The following is a 21,221-nucleotide window of genomic DNA, read 5'->3' on the forward strand; positions in this document are numbered from 1 at the left end:
AAGAATTCGCCAAACGAAGAAGATTACGCGCTGCGCGCGCAATAAAGAACGTGAATGCCATAGTTTCAGCCCACGCTTCATTGGACGTGTCCGCAGAGACCAGACATTGTGTTCCACAGCTGAGCTTCCGCAGTCTTTGGTAAGCCCTGCAGCTCTTTTGACCTTGCTCAGGTTGGTGGTGGTGGTTTACTACGCACCATGTTGCTAAACAGCCAGTCGGACATAATAATCGTTCTTCCTTCTGGATAAATTCGTTGTATTGGGCGAGTAAACCTGCGATAGATTTGGAAGTGGTAGTCCTTTTAGGGTATACTAACTATGGACCGATCAATGTGAAAGCCTCGCATTGAGAGGCTCCACTATCTCGAGCACGAAGGGCGTTTCTGTGGAACAGCCCCTGTCCCACATCAGCATCTGTCGATCGAGGCACTGTATCTACTTTCACTGGCAAGCGTTTTCGCTTCCTGATTAGTCGTGAATAGCAATTCATATATAAATACAGGACATAGGCAGGAATTCTTCATGACCCTAAGCGGGCTTAGGTATATACAGGGTGCATCTCGAAAATCCCCCGGCTGAATAATTCGTGAACAGGTGGCCCTATCGAAGAAATTTTCTTTTTGGTAAAGATCTTGGGACATCGGCCATGAACTGAGTAGTAAGCGGCTCATTTGCGTACGCCCACTATTTAGATAAACATCAACTTTTACTTCGCATGCATACTCGAAAAAATCGCTAAGTGTCGAGGCGGCTTTTTCTTGCAATATTTTTTGCGGAGGTCCCGATGCGTAAAACAGGTTCCACAAGGATCTTTACCGAAAAGAAATTTCTTCGATAGCCCCACCTTTTCACGAATTATTCAGCCGGGGGATTTTCGTGAAACACCCTGTATAAGTACAGGCTCGTTTCCGCATTCTCAAGTTTATCGCTTTTGCTGCTGATGTGCCAATGATAGGTGCCAGTAACATTGTCTAGGACTAGTTTAGTACAGTGTGTTAACCTTATCCACTTATCTTCCAGATTCCTTGAGTAACCCTTACTTACGATTTGCAAAGATGGGCGAAGGTATGTGCAGTGTAATTTCGGTTGCTCTACAGTACATATATAACGCGCTCTTTGTTCGTTTTCAGAGTCCGCAATGTCATCGATGTCTGGGATGTCTGGGATGGGTAAGAACATTAGCCTCTGGCAGTGGTATTATTTTTACAAACCGTAATGTACATACCGAGATGTACGAGCTCAGACAGCTGGTGCACAAAACGCTTGCCTGACTCACAAATTGCATAGGACCTTCAACACGCTACTGTAGCGTGCCAATTCAGGATGTCAACTGACGTTCTGTATTTGGCGCACGTACTCAAAAAAGTCGTCAGATAGTGTGCGCCCATGTCTGCGTTGCTGTACAATATTTTCCCAATTTTCTGTTGCATCCCGCAAACTTAGGCATTTTTCTCGTGCCCCTTGTCTTACGCTAGCCGATTTGCCAATTTCCTTTCAGAGTCCAGCCAGTCACAATCCGGTGTTTCTGGAGCTGGTGAAGGTAAGCACATCACATGTGGTAACTGCATCCCAATGTAACAATGGCTGTGTAGATATTGTGTGCTCAATTTCATTCTATGCATTATATATTCTATATAAATATATAGATATATTTAGTATATATTCTATATAAATATAAATATATTCTATATAAATATAGACGTCACGCGATGCGGTCGACGTCTGGCCGTGTAACAGGAATGCATACGCATCAGTGAACACTAAAATCATTTTTGATGATTATCATGATTTTGATTATATATATATATGATACATTATCATATTACATGATGATTTTGATTATACGTGAAAATTAGTTTTCCATTAGGGGTATGCGTTGCGTTGCGTTGTAAAGAACAAGGAGCCGCGTATGGAACGCTCATAGGTAATCATTAACCATCGTACGCTTGCGGACGTCACCAGGGCGTCTTTGGGCTGTCTCGAGGTCTGGTCTCTTCGTACGTCCTGCAACAGAACGCGACACAACAGGTTCAACGGCATTACGAATGAGAGAACAAGACAGTGGGAAGACGGAACGATATCATGCGGGTAGGCAGTGACATGATTAGTGTGCCCCGAAGCCTAGAGGTGGAAGACGTACGTACGTATATTCAAGGCCCACCGCAAAGCACAAAACGCCTACAGCTCCTCACAGTCAGTATCAGAAAGGAGCGACAGATTATACTGTTGGCTAGATTATGGCCGCCGCACTTAACGCATGGGAAAGAAGGGCAACAGGCAGATGTGGCAACATGTCCCTAAGTTTGGGGGAAGGACAAAACACAAAACACAAAGACAGCACAGGTCGTCTTTTGTCCTTCCTCGAGATGCCTGCCACCCTAAGACTTCTTCCCGTGCGAGGAGCGGTAAACATTTTGTGATATTCCCAACTATAGCATATCTCTAACGGGAAAACTGATTTTCATGTATGCAGTCCTGTTACACGGCCAGACGTCGATCGCATCGCTCAACCTCTCGTTTTGAACTTCCTTTTCATACTTGGTTGTCAAGAGATGTATAGAATGAAATAACCCAATAACTGTGCAGCCATTGTTACATTGAAGAAGCCTTAGGGGAACAGGCAGACGTGGCAACATGTGTCTTTTGTCCATAAACTGACAACACAGGACGTCTTTTGTCCTTCGCCCAAGCTCAAGGACAACGTCAAGTATACACCAGCTCATTTGCATTTTGCTTATGCATTGAACCTAATGTGGCACGCCTGATACGTTTATGGACAGACTATACTGATTGATTATATAGAGGGAATTGCCTCAGGACGACAGCCGCCGGTATTTCGAACAGTCTGCTCATGGAAAAACTGAGTCTCTGTTCGAAATATTAGCGGCCTGAGGCAATTTCCTTCATACTTCCTTACCAGTTCGCTAGATTCACTACTACTACTATAGCATGTCTACTGACTATATGTACCTTGTCTCCTACAGCCGCAGGGTAAGCGCTTATCTTACATTCCTTAAATAAAATGAATGGAGGCGTAACTGAAACTTCACGAGGACTTCGTAGCAAAATCAAACCAGTTTCGGTTTCAGGTTTTCAAATACGATAATACGTAATAGCGGAGCTTGTCTTCCATCGATAGTTTGATTGCTTCGCAGAGCAGTAACCAGTAGTGCGAAAGTGCTTAAATTCATTTAAATGCGCTTTTAAATAATAAATGTTTAATAATAATAAATGTAACTAATAAATAATAATAATAAATAATAATAATAAATAATAATAAATGTAAATAATAAATAAATAATAAATAAATGTTTGTAAATAAATGACGTCGTATTATTCGAGTCAACTACGTTCGAAGCTAGGGGCGAAACAGGTCTCGCCCGAAAGCCACGGTCTTGAGGGGATTACGATGGTCGCTGAAAGGGACGCGACCTTCGGTCCTCCTGTCCTTTAATAGAAGGGAGCGAAACAACTGCCCGTTCGTAGAAACCAGCTTTCCCCTTCCAGTTTGTTTCAGTTTCAGTCTGTCTACCAACGTCACGACGACGTTTCTCGGATAGAGGTCTAATAAAATTAATAATATAATAATAATAATAATTAATAATAAATAATTAGCTGCGAACGTCTGTTTGTTCTAGCTTGCATCAGCACTCTCTATACTACTACATGTAACATGTACATGTTTTTCAGAGGCAGCAAAAAAGTAATCATCGCAGTGGCACTTTTGTGCATTGCGGCAGTTGGAGTCGGTGCCTTCATTATGATGGGCAAAGGTGAGTACTCTGAGGAGATCATTTTGAAAACTTTGTGCGATGTGCTCTGAGGCAGATTAAAACAAGGCGAACGTTTGGTGAACAAGGCAGTTCAGTTCATGTTGAATATTGCAGAGCCGTGTGCAAAATTGTGCCTCGATTTTTGGGGCAGTGATACCACATCAAATGTGATGCAGGGGCAAGGACACATCTAATTCAAATCGAGACGCTCCCTGAGAGCAAAGCCTTCGACGTAATAATTCTGCGGTGAACTGTAACAAATATGCGGGAAGTGTGAATCATGTCTGAAACCTGACGAGAAGGAACCGCAAAAGCGGAAATGGGGCATAGTTGGCAGCGCCGCACAGTGTTCTCCAACAAAGCGAGACACAAAAGAAAAAGGAAGAAATTTTTTGCTTTTCTAGGACACATCAGTAGGGAACAGTAGTAGTAGTAGTAGTAGTAGGGGAGTTTGTAAGGCATAGCGGAATATAAATTAGCGCCGCGAAACAACTGTGGCTATGAGAGGCGTACAGACGCAGACAGATGGAGAGGAGGGCACCAGGAAGGAGTGGGGGACCGGGGGGTTAGTATGAGTCCTAGGCCGACTTCAGGGGGAACTGTGTCGACATTTGTCTGGAAAGTCTTCGGAAAACCTCAGGCAGCACAGCCGGTGACAGGATTCGAACCCGCGTCACCTCCCAGTCCCGGCGTAGCAAGTGAAATATAACGTAGATCTAGCCATCGCAAAGGCTCGGCCAGAAAATTCAGGGTTATGTCGAAGTGCAAAATGCCCAAAATGAAAGAATGGTTTGAAGGGCAAATTAGAAAAAGGAGAAACAAGCAGTGAGACCTTCAGCATATCAAACCAACAAAATTGAAAACTGAAACTACAAAACTGGTTGTGTTTAAGCCCCTGTTATTTAGGGGTGATAGGAAGTATTTGACCCTTGTCCCGGTTCAGTGAATAAATAACTGAAAACTGGGTATTTGTATTTAGCAAATTCAGCTCTCCCCCCCCCCTTGCGACGCATGGCGTCATTAGCGAAGCCTTTCTCAATCTCCCGTTGTTCTTAATCTCTGCTATTAGCATAGAATGCACTGAGACAACCAAATCAACATATAAAAACCGGGGTAAAAGGCTCTACCTAAAAAACCTAAGGCTCTACCTAAGGCTCTACCTAAGGCTCTACCTAAGGCTCTACCTAAGGCTCTACCTAAGGCTCTACCTAAGGCTCTACCTAAGGCTCTACCTAAGGCTCTGCCTAAGGCTCTACCTAAGGCTCTGCCTAAGGCTCTACCTAAGGCTCTACCTAAGGCTCTACAGGTCCATTACACCAGCTCGTTCCATGGGCGAGTCCAGACCCTCTTTTTTCTTGCGGTTTCTTTGTTGGAGCGCGTAATGGGGGCGTTTTGGGGGGGGATCGAGCCCTGGAACCGCCACTGCTCGTTTCCTCTTACTACTACCCTCTCTATACTACTACTATTACTGTCACAACTACTACAGTACTCCTTACTACTTTAATTTAATATCACTCCTCACAAATGAAAATACGGTCTCCGTTTGTTTTCTTCTCTACACCCCTGTTCCTTGCGAGACCCCACCGCTTAGTGGGAATTGAGCCCTCACATTAGTTGCGATTATGCGATTATACCAGGTTGTGTAAGGTAACATGTTGAGGTCCGCGAGCAAAGAGAAGCAGCGTTGCTGACATACATACGTGCTGCCTAACACGTACAGGGGCAGATATACCCTTCTGCCACAGCGTAACCGTTTGCGGGCTAGATGCGGTCCGCGTATTTGAGACCCCTGAGGCGAGAGCCTAGGTTGGGCAATAGTCTTTCACGGTATCATATAAGGCCTTTTTCTTTTGTGTGACCGATTCAGCAGAAGGAACTGCCACCTGATCTTGACCTCCTAATGCGTGACGATAGGGAGAGCTATGCTGTTATCACGCGTGACTTGAGAGTAGGGCTTAACAATGGTGCTCTGGAAATTAACTGGTGATAAATGCACGATTTGCATAAATCCCAGGTTTTGGAAACTGCTTGCGGCACGTGCAGACAGAATGGTGTCATTCTGAACGGTGATTGGCTAGGTCATTTGGTGATCCGTTTTCGATCTGTGTCATTGGTTACGACGTCAAGCCCCGAGGGATTTTTCTCTGTTCGTGTACGCGCTAGCAGCCAACCTATGGGCGTTCCCCTCTCTGAAGAGGGCTCGAAGTTGGTGCTGAGGTGGTGTGTGTCAACCCTATACTACTGGCTGTGCTGTTTTCCCTATTTGTGGTGTTTCCGTTGGTTTAAAAGCTGCTTTATTTCTCCATCTGGTGAAACCTCAAGCAGACATGCAGATGATCCGTTCGTTGCTGCTCCTTGCTGCGGTCGTGTGACATAGTCAATGGTAGTGGAATCGTTAGTTGTTCAGCTCTGGACTACAAAGCATTTTGTTTCAGACACTGGCGCAAGCGGCGGCGATGATGACAGCGCTGAACCACCCAAAGACTCTGGGGGGGACAGTAGCGGAGCTCCATCGGCGAGCCCATCAGACGGCCCATCAGACGTCCCTGTACAGCCTGCTGGCCCAACCAAACTTCGTACGTACGAGCTGTCTAGGGGCCATCCATATAAAACAGTCAGTCCGCTCCAGAACTGGTCCAGAATCTGTCACGAACAAGTCTACGAAGCATTTCAAAGAGCACATCTTCTAGAACCTCACAACCTCCATGCAAAACAACTTTATTGTGAGAGGATGAAAGGGGATCCCAGTGCTGGTGGTGGTAATGCGGGAATTGAAATAACCGGCCCCTTCACAATCAGGATATAAGTTCTGTGGTACCCAGGAAGGTCGAGGGCTTTGTTGGCAGAGCGTTGGTAGGCTGGATGTAGCCAGGGATCAAGCAGTTCTGTGATGGGGCGACAGTCCAGCTCGTCAATGAAGCTGGGCAATGAAGCTGGGCAGCTGGGCAATGAAGAATGTGCTCTAGATCTTCTATACAGCACCGCAGTGACAGCATTGGAAAGAGTATGCAAAATATTTTAGAAATGACTTACGAAGTGACGTACGTATCGTCGCCTGTTTCTGCGTCCCGTGTATATATATATATATATAGCAGCAAGTAGCGTCTGTCGAAAGTCTGTTGAGAGCATACAAATTTTCGTGCAGAAGGCCGCACTTCAGGTCTAACACCAAGTTACAAACATCCACAGTATATAAGACATGTTGTAGCGAGGGTTTATGCAAACATAAACACTGCAAACAATGTAGCATAATACATGAATGACCACGGTGGCAAGTTCAGTACTTAGTTGTGAATCTATCGCCGGATACTTGCACATTGCCCTTCTATGTGCTACGATCCCATCGACATAATTAACACCAAAACAGCTGTCCGCCGGTCATTTACGCCGGTCGGGACGGGCGTAGTAAGACGTCCCCACGGGGTGGCGTTCGCGTGATGCTCATGTACATGCATTACATACAATAATTTGCATGCAGCATGTGAATCAGTTAAAATGCTCATACTAAAGTTGTTGCAACAGTTCAAATATGTTGGTCATCAAAAAGGCCAGACAGCGGTTTGGTGTGTCGAACTAAGTTTGTTTGTCTCGATTAGCGTTGTGTTGTGCTTGTCGCTTTGTATGTTCCTGCCTCAAAGTTACTTTCCATCATGTGAATGCAGTCAAATGCAGCTGGTTTCCAATGGTTCCGTAGCGTCCGCAAACCCATCCATGAATTCGATACCACTATGTCCGGCCTCAGAGACTACAATCTACGCTTTGGGATCGGCGCTGCTTCAGCTGTAGAACCTCCGGCGGCGTAACAGTCATTCGGTAACTGGAGAAGTGAGAGGACGAAATGTGGGAGGAAGGCGCCGTCCAGTGTCCCACACACGTCCGCGTTCCTTTTCTCAAGGAGGCGCCCTCACTCGTTCTTAGCAAAGATGGGGTAGTTACACAAGGCACCCAAACCAAGTTACAAACGAAGCTCATTTCTTCTTCTCAGGTGCATCATTGCTGCCTAATATAATTTGTACCTCACCTTTCTATAGGCTTACCTTTCCGTGATTTTAGGGAGGTTTTGATTTCGATCTCGTTATAGGGTTCTTACGGAGCACAAGGCACACATTGAAAAGTTTCGTGAGACGCTTTAAAAGGACGGCCGCACCTGTTTCAATGCATTTCGAAACTATGGCGTCACTATTCTCCGTTGACTACGGTATCGAAAATCCCATACGAAATAGTGGTGCAGTTTGACCGCTGAATACGTGACAAGAGCAGGTGCCGGCAGAGTAGTGGCGGTGTGGGTGGCTGAACGGCGCATTTCTCATCTGAGAAACGTAATCTCGGGAGTGACGTCACACTGATCTTGTTGTCATCAGCCTCCGCAGTTGCGGAAGAAGCGCAGATTGCCGACCGACGCCATTAGTGGGTCCCACAGATGCCACCGTCCCTTTATACCTGCTCTTCCTGCTTTGTAATGGACCTTTGCCGGGTATGCTCGTTAGCGGCCATCTGCAGGCGGCCGCCGTGGTTAAAACTAATTTGCTTCAAAGCTTCACTCTTTCTGCCTGTCCTCTGCACTAGGGTGTGAAAAGGTGGTAACTTCTATAGTGACCACCTAGGTCAACATAGCATCTGATATGGTGTAACAAAGTGGCAAAAGCAATTATCATATGCCCAAATTGCTACAAAAAGGCGTATGCCCGCTTGGCTCACCGAATCATAAGCAATAACCCCACCATTTGTTGCAGAGAGTGAGGTAGCAGGTAGAACTTAAGTACCTCCTAAAGGTGTAACAGCAGGTGTATCAAGTATGACAGCAGGCCTGCGATGAGAAAACCTACAGAACTTGCAGTCATGCAGGTTGATTGTTTAGTGACGGTCCCCGAAAAAAGACTTACTTCAATCATTCTTGTCTCAGCCACCAATTTCTGATATGCGTGATACTATCTCTGCGCCATGCCAGGAACCGGACACTTCCCCAGTCTTGCTATGCTTTTTTTCCCTTTGCTTGCCACAGTAGAGCCATCAGAGGACTCCCCCTTGGGCATGCGTACTTCATTGAATACGGCTCGGCATAGCAAGCTTCAACTGCGTACGCACTATCTCTCCTACTTATTAAAAATGGCGGCGTCGGTTCATGTTTAGCCACCACATGTGCGTGGCGGCCGTACAGTCGAGGCAGTCAGTTGGCCCTGAATATACTTCGGTGTTCCCATTATAATGGGAACACCGAAGTATATTCAGGGCCAACTGGGCGTCAGACACGTGCAGTTTTCGCAGCATTATGGCAGCATGGCCGCAGTGTGCTACACGCATAATATGGTAGAGGCTGTAGTGACTGTTCTATGGTCGTGAGGTTGGTGGTGTGGGAGGATTCCCTTAGTTTCCCTCTCCCAAACTGACCCAGACACCCCCTTTGGCTACGCCAGTGAATGCATCATTTAAAGGGGTTGTGAATGCAATCACGGTTAAAATGAACCCCTTCATGGTGCGGTTTCGCGTTGCGTCGGGTTCCGCGTCACAGACGACACATACCAACACACTGTCACACATACCAGAACGACTTCTCAACCTAAATGTGCCGCATTATTGTAAATCTCCTTCCAAATTAAAGGCACATACACACTGCCGCTACACACATACCGTGGGCGTAGCCTGTCATCCATTTGCATGCGCCAACATCATTCACCCCGTTGGGCGACAATTCAACACTCGTTCGAACATCGTTTTAACAACCCATGTCTCCAACTCCTAGTAGGCCTCGTGCCAGATATTTTTTAAATGAGCAATGAAGTCATATGCCGCATCATTGCTCCTTGACAGCTGGGATGTTTGTGTGCAGAGAGTATACGTGAGAGTGGCCAATGATATGGAGATGGCAGGGATGGCAGGACCCCTTTAGGATATGGAGAGCATCTTGGTTGGTGACTCTAGTAGAACTCTACTCTAGTAAATTTTCTTTTCTGTTGAGGGCTTTGCCTTGGAGTGCTGCCATGCCCGCGACGAGTTCAACCGTGTGTGTGTGTACCAATTACGTTACCAATATACCGTAAATTGTTCACATTTATTACGGCTGAATCATGAGAATATGCTATGGCACATCACAAGTCGATCGCAGCTGTGATACACTCGCGCAAGAGCTCGTTGAGAATCACGGCCGAAGGAAGCATATAACGCGCGTTAGAGGATAATGGGTCCCAAGATCGGGTCCCACAATCCAGTCCACCTCTGCTTACGGCTTAGTATTCCACTTGTTCTTTAGTTGACATGAACGAGGGGGGGTGCTCCTATGTAGTTGAGCTCGCATTGCGTAGTGGTTAGTTTAGGTGACACATACGGTGGCAGTGAATAATCCTCGTGATCCTGCAAAAACTCATACCATGGGGAATTACTATTACTGCGCCCTCCCTATTTGGAGCTTCGAATTGAGCCGTGGGGCATACGGTTGGCCACGCCTTCATATGTGTGTATGCTATTACATTCCCAAAGTTTTAACATGATGACCTGATGATGCATTATCTAGAGCTGGGTTCATAAAGGCTTATGAGGACAGTTGCCATAAGTGCTGCTGCACTTGTTTATGAGGAACGATCTGTAACCCAACGAACCCAGTTTTAATTTAAGCGTAATTGCCAGAGATTTTGGTTTTCACAAGCAGTTCTTTTTCAGCGGCTCCGCAGAAAAACTTCGTCATGTGCACCGTAAGCATGATGTTTAAGGACTATGCCGCGTTCAAGGATGTGCCATGCGACTACATTGTCTTTGACAATCTTCTTATCTACAATGACAAAGTCATCCCGACACAAGACTACGAAGCTTGGGCCGCCTTCCAATCGGTCCGTATGCTCTGTTACCGTTCTTTGTATTCTGTACGAGTGCTCTGGCATCGCTGGTGGCGTCTTATGCAACACCGGTTAGTTTGTTTTTGCTATTTCAACTAACTACATATTTATCGGTTCGCAGTTCATCAAATCACAGCCCACACCAAAGCCTGGGATATCGTTCATGGGAGCATATCTGGCCGATATGTCTGGGCTCGTGGGTAAACAACCAGTGCAGAAAGCGCTGAAGGACCTTTTCCAGGCGGGTGTTCGTGCCTGCGGTGTAACGGGGGTAGATATTCCCACAGTACAGGCTGACCAGGCCAAGGTCACCAGTTCTTTGAAAACATTTTTTACTGTAAGTATCCCGCAACGCACTCATATGCATTGTGTGCATGAATTATTTTCCTGCGTGCTTTTCCAGTTGTGTACACTGTAGTGCAGTGTAGTACTTTTTGAAGTACTTCTTCATCAAGTACCCGACTAGGAATGCAAACACAAAAAAAATGGGAAATATAAATTTGATTGCTGCCCTCCTTTTTGATGGCATATATGATGCCAGGATGAATTAATCGGATGTATCCACTATAGCACAACTGGTTGCCTGAGCAGTTATAAATTAGGCGGCTTATGTTGCAGCATTTAATCAAACATGATATGATGACATCACAGGTTATCAAAATTCGCCACCGCACCGACAGGTGGCGCTATGCAAACTAGAGCGAACACAGTGCAAAAACTGAGCTGGTCTATGGACGAGGCACCTGCCGTTTTGTTTCCCTCTTCAAGATGCGACATCTTGCATCTCCCTAGTACTTTGAAATGTACTTGCACTGGTCGAAACTCCCGTGTCGAGCTCTGGCGCCCGAACCCGGCGAGGGAACCCGTACCATTCCGCTCATGGCACTACTTCTACCACTACTATTACTACTTCCACTAGTGCTACCATGGCGAGGATGCCTCCTGCAATGTCACAGCTGGGTGCTGATACCAAATGTGTCAACTATTACTTAACCCCAATGTTCCTGCATTTTTGCTCTGATGTTATCTAAATGCTAATAACTTCAGTATTTGCGTATTACTGAGCATGTTGAAACTCAGCATAGCAAGTGACATGCGAAGTATCCAACTTCTGTCTTTATCCGCAGGCCCTAGACTCGATATCTGAGGAGAATGTCCACTACTTTGGCGCCTTCAGAATCCCGAAAGCGGCAAAATTCGAGGGCCTCGCAGCGTTTCTCGGCAAGTAAGTTGGAAATTTTGTTTGCACCAGTGCCCTCTCGTGTCCTCCTGGTATAAATAAGCGCGCTAATACGCGAAGGCCAGTGCAGTATATTAAAAGGGAGTCCTGCCATTGGGAGGAGCGTAAAAAAGAGGCTCGACCTGGCAGTCACAGTTGGGCTCATTTCATTGGTTGCCGTTTTCCATGGGGGCCGTCATGACTCGAAATTTTCTTCAAAATGGAGGGTGGTGCTTGGAACGGCGAAGCTGAAATTTCATGCTGTGACTTCCATACTGTGAGTATATATCCTCGTGTACGCATCTGCAAAATCTGTACTTTTCGCGCCATCATTTACGCGAATGTTTCGTAGCTAAGGTTAGGCCTAGTTAAAACGGCGATGCCAGGATAGTAGCAAGACGCCAAAGGATACCTAGGATTTTGCATTATATCATTGAATTGTATTTATACATGCATCTTTCCTCATTTTTGTTCGATCTACTTAATGTTACGTGATTTAAACAGTTCACAGCGGCAGTCGTCTGCTACGAACGGCGGTTTAACCGCTCTCCTGGCCAATCTCTTCTGCCAGCAACTATTTCTGCAGTTCTGAGCCTTCCCAACATGCCTCTCTCCATGCAGATGGCGTTGATAAAAGTGGGCGCAAAATCCGTCCTTTTGGTGTCACCAGTGGTATCCGTTTCCATCGAAATTCATCCAGTTTCTCGAGAACGGTGGCACCCAGTAAATAAGGGTGAAGTATAAATACTGGATGGAGGTAATAATAGGGAACTGTTTTTCTACCTGCGATTGGTCAGAGCTCAAAAAGTGGGTGGAGCCCCAATAAAATAGGTAGGTTCCATTAATGGCCAGACTCCCTTTTAGTACACGGTACTGCGCTATGCCAGAGCAGTTTATAGAGTTTGGCCGGTTAAAGCCCGTCATGCGACATCACGGCTGGGCGACCTCCCTCGTCGTGCTCCATTGTTATCCAGTCGTCAACCGGTCGCAGACGCCATATTGATGCTGATCGTTGTTTACAATCCAAGGAGAGGACACGTGCGTACTTCTTGCTTCGAAATCCTTTCTTTCTGTTGGGCAACAAAGCCCCCTTAGCACTGGCGCCAGTGGGTCATAAGTCGGTTATTCCTGTAGATTGCATTCAACACGGCCACGAAAGTGTCGTCCAGCTGGCGGACAGCATCAGTATGGCGCGGACTAGATGGCTGATAAGGGGATTCCGCAGGAATTTAGGCTTTTTGGGCTGCGCAACGACGACTCTGACGTCAAAATAAGCTCCTCCCATGAGGCGGCAAAAGGTCAAGGAATGGCCAAACTCTCGCTATAAATGGCTCTGCGCTATGCAAGTGGTGAGCGGCGTCTATTGAATACGGAGGTAACCTTTCAACGCATGTGCATTATATATGTGCATTATATGTGCATATTAAAAGGGAGTCTGGCCATGGGTCATGCCTATATGAAGCTCCACCCACTTTGTCAGCTTTCCGACTAATGAAGTCTTGAAATATGGGGCGCTATCAATCAACCTAACCTGACTATTTCTGCCTGTATCCAATATGAGCAGCGCCATTTTGGGTGGCAAGTGGATTAGATGGGATTGAAATGGATACCTCTTGCAATCTGCAAAACTAGTGAATTTTTGGTGCTAATTTCATGAACGCCACCTAGGGAGCGTAAGGCACGTCGGGAAATGTAGTCTGCTTACGTTGTTGTACAAAGAGTCCCCGGCAGAACCACCTGCTGGGACACATTCTGTTGTCAGTATGATTTTTAATCTACATTATTTTCAGTTAGATGTCGATGGATGAGCACAAGTTGAAAATAATTTCCGAGAAAGGTATATGAGGATGTACGTTTACAGCGTAAAATCAGTACTCTGAAAATTTTTTGTCACGAAATCCCCCGCTTCACCGAGTTTGTTTTCGTCGACATTTTGGATGGCAATAAGGTGTCATGGTGGCCCGCTTCGTAAAAAGCAGACCAATCAGAGGACCGAAACTGTGATTGACAGGTTCTCAAGCGGCGCTGCTCGGAGAAACTGTCTGATCCTAATTCCTCGAACCTTTTGTGACTGCGCCGTGGCGCTCGCGTGCCGCGGGACGCTACTCCTGAGTCTCCTGGGTACTCCTGAGTCTCTCACCTCAGTAATGCACTTTCAAATTCAACACGTGCGGTATCCAGCGTGATGTGACGTGACGTGATGTCCAGCAATGTCACTTTTCTTGTTTATTCTTTTTTTTTTTCTGCTTCATATTTTCGTTCAAAACTACAACCTCGGCACAGGCTGAGCAGAGCGGGTAAGCCTCCATACAGGGGATTACTTTTCTGCGCTGAGGAGACGAAGATATACATACATACGGCGCGGCTGATTCCGTGTTGTCCGTATGTATTGTCTTGCCAGAAAAAAAAAAAAACACGAAAATTCGCAAAGGCTGCAGTAACCGTTACCTCGTATTCAGGGGAACGCAGAACTCCAGAGAGAGCAACATTATGCATATGCAGTACGAGTACGAATGAGAAAATATGTACATCAGGGAGGCCACGGCGAACGTTCAAATATTGCAGCCAAGTGCAAAATGCTAAATTGACGGTTACGCAATTGTAACGCGACGTTTGGGAACGTTTAATGGTTCATTATCATACGATGTCTGCCAGTCAGTCCGGTAGTGCCTTGTAAAATGACACCCGCGTCCAGATTTCGAACGACAGATCCCTCGCAAATTGAGATAGGCGCGTGAAATAGAGGAATAAATTCTCACGTCGAGATCCTGTTTGTGGACAGATTGACATGCCGTTCACAATGCTGCTGTTGCTTGAATGCGCTTGGTGGCGCTACGTGCATGTTCAACGGACATTGATGTCAACGATCATTGTGGTCAGGGTATAAGGCGAATTTCTTCGCGATTTATCCAAGCAAGGTATACCATTTGATTCAGCACTGACAAACCTTGAAAGACCGTTTTTTTTCATTCTGCACCTTTTCATTGGCTAAACAAGGGCCGCTTTCAGTTGGCCTGAACCTGAATGAACGTGGTGACCTACCTGATCAACAAGAGGGGTTATTATCGACGTTGTTTTGCTGCTGTAACGCATGCGGTACGGTTCTTGCATACGTGATAGTTACGAGCAATTCTCCTTGCGTTTTTCAAACTCCATACCTTGGAGCGATGTGTCTTCGTACGGAACAGACTGTCGTGTAGCACAGGGCACTGCTGCCTCAGAACGAACGCCTCACGCGGAGTCGTGTTAATTGTATGTCTTCTATGTGCAGCGTCCACATCGGCGTTGTGATTACTCACAACAAGCTGTGGCAAAAGATCGTCGATTACGACAACTGTAAAATACGAGCCAGCTCGTCTTGGAACGTAGAAGGCGATGCGACGTTTGTAAGTAATCATCATCACGGCAGAATCTCCTTGGGTTTGGGTTGGGTTGGTTCGGGGCTGCGGCGAAGATCAGGACGAGGACTGTCCTCGTCCTGAACGAACGTCGTCCGTAGGACGGATCGCAGCACCAGCTGTGCTTTGTGAAGTTTCCACTGCATTTTCCGGTCGACTTTCCAGACCAATGTCCGCATAGTTCCCCCGAAAGTCTGTCCAGGACGCATACAAACCTCCCTGCCCCCACCCCTCACTTCTTCCTGTTGTCCTCTCTGTCTGTCAAGTCGCCGGTCATAGCCACTTCGTGGCGCTAAAGACGGAGAGTCGTCGTAATTACCGCGGCTAGTTTTTGCATGCTGTGTTACGATGCACTGTCGCAACTGTAGGGACACGCTGCGATGTCAGCAATTTCTATGGGGACAGTTTAGAGGACTAAACGCTGACTGGACTGGAAGCTGTAGGTACAATTCGTACCCAATTTGGCTCTCTTGTTATCTTATTATGCCGACCAACATTTAGAGGCATCAAACAGCTGATTCGCGGCAATGTTCCGGCAATCTGCCATGTTCGGGTCAGCTCAGTCCTGCCTGACTAGTGGGAGTGTAGGCTCCCTAGTGCTCCGTAGTGCATGCAAACGTGCAGGCCGAGGAGGACATATTCTGAATCATCGGCGCGTACGGTTATTGGATCCCCCTATCCGAAATCGGGGAAATATCCCATAGTCACACAGTTGTCGCTGGTGTCAATCCTGATGACTCCTAGAGCATGTGAAGCGCCTTATTCACGCCTGCGTGGACACCTTGTACTTGTCGTCGAACAGATTCGTGACGACTGTGCATACTTGGACAAGTTGCTTGAGGTATATACTTAGCTATAATAGCAGCGCACTTCAACAAAGTATTGTCTGAAGCGGTGTCCTTGCCGTACAACGTTGTATTACGATACATAGACCAGATCCATATTGCGCCCAAGCGCCACAAATAGAATGATCCCCATTGTTCTTCGCTGATCTCATTTCTTATTGTACAAACCAGGAAAACGCCGCGTACGCCCTGTCGAAGGTGACATCTCCGGACAAGCCGTTGGGAGTCTCCTTCAGCATGGCTGCATACAGCCACGTCATCTCTAGCGATACGACTGTGAGTGACACCAGTTCCGCTTTCGGACAGAAATGCCAGTACAGAAGCCCAATCAGCTACCAAAACTGGTGCCGAGCAACTGGCGGTACCGATGGCACGACACAAAATATGGCGGTTAGGAAGTTTAACGTCACCAGCCGAAGCGTGGTATCCTTCGACACAAAGAACAGTATGGAGGCAAAAGTAAGTACCTAAACGTTCGCGTAAGTACTTACTCCTTCGACACCAGCCGAAGCGTGGTATCCTTCGACACAAAGTCCAGTATGGAGGCAAAAGTAAGTACCTAAACTGCGACTAAGCCTGGGTCTGAAGGCTCATTCGGTATGGTCACGTGTCTCGTACGTTTCTCCTGCAGATAATGGTCGGGTCGATATTTCGAGCAGGGACCACTCAGTTCTAGGTTTATGATTCAATGACCCGTTTTCTGGAGCACCCCGTACAAGCTGCAGTCAGTATTCAATATCGTCCGCAATGCGAACACTTTGCAGGCCTAGCCGCCTTGCGGAGAACACTGAAAGATGCAGTGCACAGCGTATGCAGCGCCTGTGCACCTCATCAATCAGTGCCAGCTCCCCCTAATGAGGACACTGAAAACGGTCTTGGGAGAGTCAATGTTAATGGTACCATTTCGGGCAAATCCACGCATGCACCCTCCTTCGCGGGTATACCCTTTCCTTTGCTCCTCTTTCTCACGTTTGCTCCAAAAGGTATAATTTCCTATCTAAGCTGGTAGAACGGCAATTTCTACTCTGCGGGCCCAAAAGGTAAAATTGGTTGGAGTAGAAAAGGGGTGCAATATACAGCTCTACTGAGATGGGTAGGAATTCTACCTACAACTAACACACTACCTACCTACTAACGTACACTGCGATGCAGTAAATTGGGTTGCGTCATTCTACACCGAAAGATCCAATGGCCTTAGTCTATCCCCGGCAGTTCTTTTGCTAAAGGATATCATCGGTACCCTGTGCTATTTCGATACCCTTGGTATATGGGTACCCTCTGGTACCATGCGCTATCTGTGCTGGGCAGAGGTTTATGGCCCAGGATGAGGTAATCCGAAGTATGTGTCAAGTTTGCGATCCATTTGAAATACCTTGCGTAGTATTGATGCAAACATGCAAAAGGGAGCTGGATGGTGGACCCGAGTGGATATAAAACAGCCTCAGAAGCACGATACTTTTTCTCTCGACATTGCACACTCATTCAAGATGGAGATCATGCTGGCGGGCTCGACGAACACCGTGCTCTGTGGGCTCCTCGGCTTCGTAGTACTGGTTTCGTGTTCCCCTTAAATTTTGACCCTTCGTTGATGGAGGGCGGCTCAGTGGGACTGCCTAGTGATAACACAAGGTACCGATGATATTTTTGGGTACCGAACTGCTGGGGCGTGACCACTGGAGATGCGTTGAGCAAAATTCTACATTCCTGAAGCCTTCAAGGCTACTGGAGCTAGTGGCGCTCGACCGCGGCTTAACAGATTCCCCTGTGCAGTAGGGCGTGCATTCTTGACATAGTGCATAACGCCAAAACATCTTAACAGGCCACTCTTTTCTACTTCTTTTCAGATTAAGCAACTGAAAACAACGGTGAAATACCCGATCGGCGTGCTCCTCGCGGACATCCCATTTGACATGATTGATGGCACATCTTGCGGTAGTGACGTCAGCTTGGGCAGGGTGAAGGGTATAGCGGATGTAATACATAGCTAAAGTCCGCAGGAAGAACTATTTACTAGCATTGCTCTGTCGTCCTGTTCACGTGTGTCATGTGTCATTCGCTGCGTTTACATGAAGAGGACAAAAGTGCAAGTCACTGCATGTAAAGCTCAAGGGGGACTCACCTCAATGCATTCCCTATGGGGCTCGATATTTCCAGGTTATACCTCAAGCGGCTCCATGCACTGCGCTAAACTGCAGTCAGATAATACTATGAGATATCATACACGAAATGACACTATTTTCAATTATCTGTACCGTTTTGTTTAATTTATAGAAATATTTGTTTCTCTGGGTAGTAGTCCTATGGGGAGAACGCAAAAAGGCCCACCAAAGTGCTTCCGTGGCGAATGCCCAGCTTGAAAATTGTGTAAAGTCGTGTAGGTCTTTGTTGGGAATCTAATTCAAGCAATTATTTTAGTGTACCCAACCTTGATAAAATAATTTTTCGTCTGCTAGCAAGTACTGCAGTGCTGCCACCGCAACCAGTTTCCATTTGGGGCGAGGGTGGGTGGAGGAGGCGCGCAAGGGAGGCGGTGGTGTACTTGGCCTCGTTCGTCGTGCCCTCTGTGTCGTTTGCTGCCAATAAATCTTCGGTTGTGAATTTGCAGACTGTGTTCTGTCCCCCTTTGTGTCTGTTCCTAGTCTTATTTGCTGCGCCATGTTTACGCAGTCTACTCCTGCCCATTCAACTCGGGGCCTTGTTGACTGTTTTGTCATGGTGAACTATTTGGCTCTTCCAGCTCTTGGCTCGTTGGCAGTTTGTTGTGGAACAGTAATATTAGGGGACACACTCCATGTTCACAAACGCAAACATTTGACGGTTTGGGCTTAGTCTGTCTTTAGCGGTTGGGGCATTTTGATTAAATAATATCCATCCAGAACTTACTTTCCATTACCTTGATTTCACCATTGCAAGACTGATACTCGTTTCACAAGTTCCGTGAAATATGTCTACTGTCACTTGTTTGTTTTTTGTCTCTTGTTTCTGTCTACTGTTTCTTTATTGAGAATGTGGAACACCATGCATAGGTTGAAGGGATATGCCAAAAAGCAGCGGATGGCTGTTTGACTGGGGCATTTCGGTACAAGACAGTTGTGACACAGCAGGTTTTGCAGCACTGTTCCACGAAACGGTCCTCAGTCAGTAGAGGTTGTTACACGCGCCCCGAAGGGAGGTACAGCCTACGCGCAGGTGGCTATGTGTAACCGGACACCGTGTTGAGAGACGGACACGAAGGGATATATTGGCAGTTACACTCCAAAATAAGAAATTCACAGAATTACTTTGCTTTACTTACTACAGTTTTCTTACATGATTAGTGCAGCACCCTTTTTCCATAGCGTACAGGGCAGCCAACATGTGGCAGCCCCGCACTTTCTCGCCCAACAATACGCGTATTACGATTTACGTGGGTGACGTCCGTAGGCGTGGGAGGGGGGGGGGGATAACGTTTGGGGAAGGTTCCGCTAGCGTTCTTTGAGTTGGGCAAATTAGAATGGCGCAAGCAAGCCGGTGTACAGTACGAAGAGGACAACACAGGGGGAAGGCAAGGCTGGCAACAGTACAGTCAAAGGCAGAAAGTCGCAAGGCAGTCGTTCTTTTTGTTCGTGCTCAGTATGGGAGAGCCTGGTTGCGAATACGTGGCAACCAACAACTTCACGCAATAAATTTCCTCCCACCTCTGGGCTCCCCAACGCCGTGTAACACGACACCGGTGCTACGCCTAGACAGACTTGCTAACAGTCAGAAACGTAGCAACGTAGCTAAGGGAGCGGAAAGGGAGGGGATGAAAGAGGGGAGAGGGTGACAACTTCCGATATCTCCTGGAGAGAAACATCACGTGACACTCTGCTCGCAGCGCCATCCATCGGGACGAGCTGACATAACAGGAGCGAGTGATTCCGCCTTAAAGCCGAAGCTGACACAGTAAGTCGCTCGGCTTGGCTCATACGACAAATGCCTGCGGATGACGGCCGGTGTCTGGGTGAGAATGGGGTGCTGAAAGAATCGGAAAGCTGGAGGGAACAGCTGCGAGCCGAAAGGCTGCAATTTCAAGGGGAGCGTGGCGCTTTAGTAGAGGATCAGTCCACTGAATGCTGCAGAGCTATATGGCGCCTTTGGGGACCATTATGTAAAACGTCGCTAGTCGACCTCAGCGAGAGTATGTCCGCCCATGTATACTGTTGATCGTCTTTTGTTCAGTGGTCCTCCATGTGATCAATGCGCTTTCTTTCTGCTACGCGGACTACGCGCTCCCTCACTCCCTCGTTGCTCTGCTCCCTTCAGAGGAAATGAGTGAAGCCGTAATGCATTAACGGAAGTTTGATCCTATTGGTCGACGACGGAGCGAGGTCACGTCCTGGTGTACATATAGTCTGCTCTGCTTTCGCGGCAGTTGGGTTTAGCTTGAACGGGACGTTGTAATCTCAGTCTCACTGTTTCGACGGTGATCCTTCCTTCGGTTTCATCCTCCGATGCCACCGTAGTGTCTCAACATGCATTCGTCATACAGAGATAGCAGTGCAGCACGTTCAACATGCCGGCAGACAAACCTTATGTGTTCTTACACATGCTCGTTCAGGAGGTATCGTTGCGCAAACAGAGCTGGATGTGTGAGGGGAAGACAAAAAGGGTGCATTAAATGTTACTTCGATCGTAATTCTCCCGTTCCTTTCGTGTTGTCAATGTAACGTGCTCTTTCTTTTTGATGAATGACTTTTTGTTGACTAATGAAAAACGATGACTTGCCTAGTGTTGCCGCAGATGTGCAATGAAGTCAGAGCCAGACACTCTGCCCTCTAAATGGAATTCTCGACGGTATCGCGGGGAATCGACTTCATTATTGCATGCTATTTCGAACCACTTGCAATTTTCTGCATGTAAGTGGGCAAGAGTGGATTAAATTCCGCTCAGTTGGTTCCCCAGTCTTCGCGGTGAGTTCCTGTGGCTTGTCAGTGGGTTCTCCTGCCTTCTTGCTGATTCCTTGCTGAATCCACTGAAACAAAAAGTAGTCACATGAAAAAGAGCACAAGATACAATAAGTATGATAGAGGGGGTAGTAGACAAAGGACGGAGGCAAGGTACTGGAGAGCGCAACAATAGACCTCTCCGTTTGTAAACAAACGACGTCATAGTGTTCGACAGCGCCACCAATTTGGTGG

General features: G+C 47.0%; 1 protein-coding gene across 2 annotated transcripts; it reads left to right on the top strand.

Annotated features, from left to right (window-relative positions):
- The first annotated feature begins 26 nt into the window (after window positions 1-26).
- Window positions 27-18,666, top strand: LOC135397087 (uncharacterized). Of its 2 annotated transcripts, XM_064628422.1 has the most exons (12): window positions 27-139; window positions 1,021-1,065; window positions 1,131-1,169; window positions 1,499-1,540; window positions 3,691-3,773; window positions 6,209-6,349; window positions 10,428-10,594; window positions 10,722-10,937; window positions 11,728-11,825; window positions 15,091-15,205; window positions 16,234-16,521; window positions 17,907-18,666. In XM_064628422.1, exons 5-12 carry the CDS (start codon window positions 3,761-3,763, stop codon window positions 18,048-18,050), a joined length of 1,182 nt encoding a protein of 393 aa, XP_064484492.1. In that variant the 5' UTR covers window positions 27-139; window positions 1,021-1,065; window positions 1,131-1,169; window positions 1,499-1,540; window positions 3,691-3,760; the 3' UTR covers window positions 18,051-18,666. The 2 variants fall into 2 exon arrangements, with proteins under 2 accessions (XP_064484492.1, XP_064484494.1); XM_064628424.1 differs by lacking the exons at window positions 27-139; window positions 1,021-1,065; window positions 1,131-1,169; window positions 1,499-1,540; window positions 3,691-3,773 and having other exon boundaries at window positions 6,257-6,777.
- Window positions 18,667-21,221: the final 2,555 nt, after the last annotated feature.

This window comes from Ornithodoros turicata, chromosome 6 (genome assembly GCF_037126465.1).
Source record: "Ornithodoros turicata isolate Travis chromosome 6, ASM3712646v1, whole genome shotgun sequence".
NCBI classification, from domain to species: Eukaryota; Metazoa; Arthropoda; class Arachnida; order Ixodida; family Argasidae; genus Ornithodoros; species Ornithodoros turicata.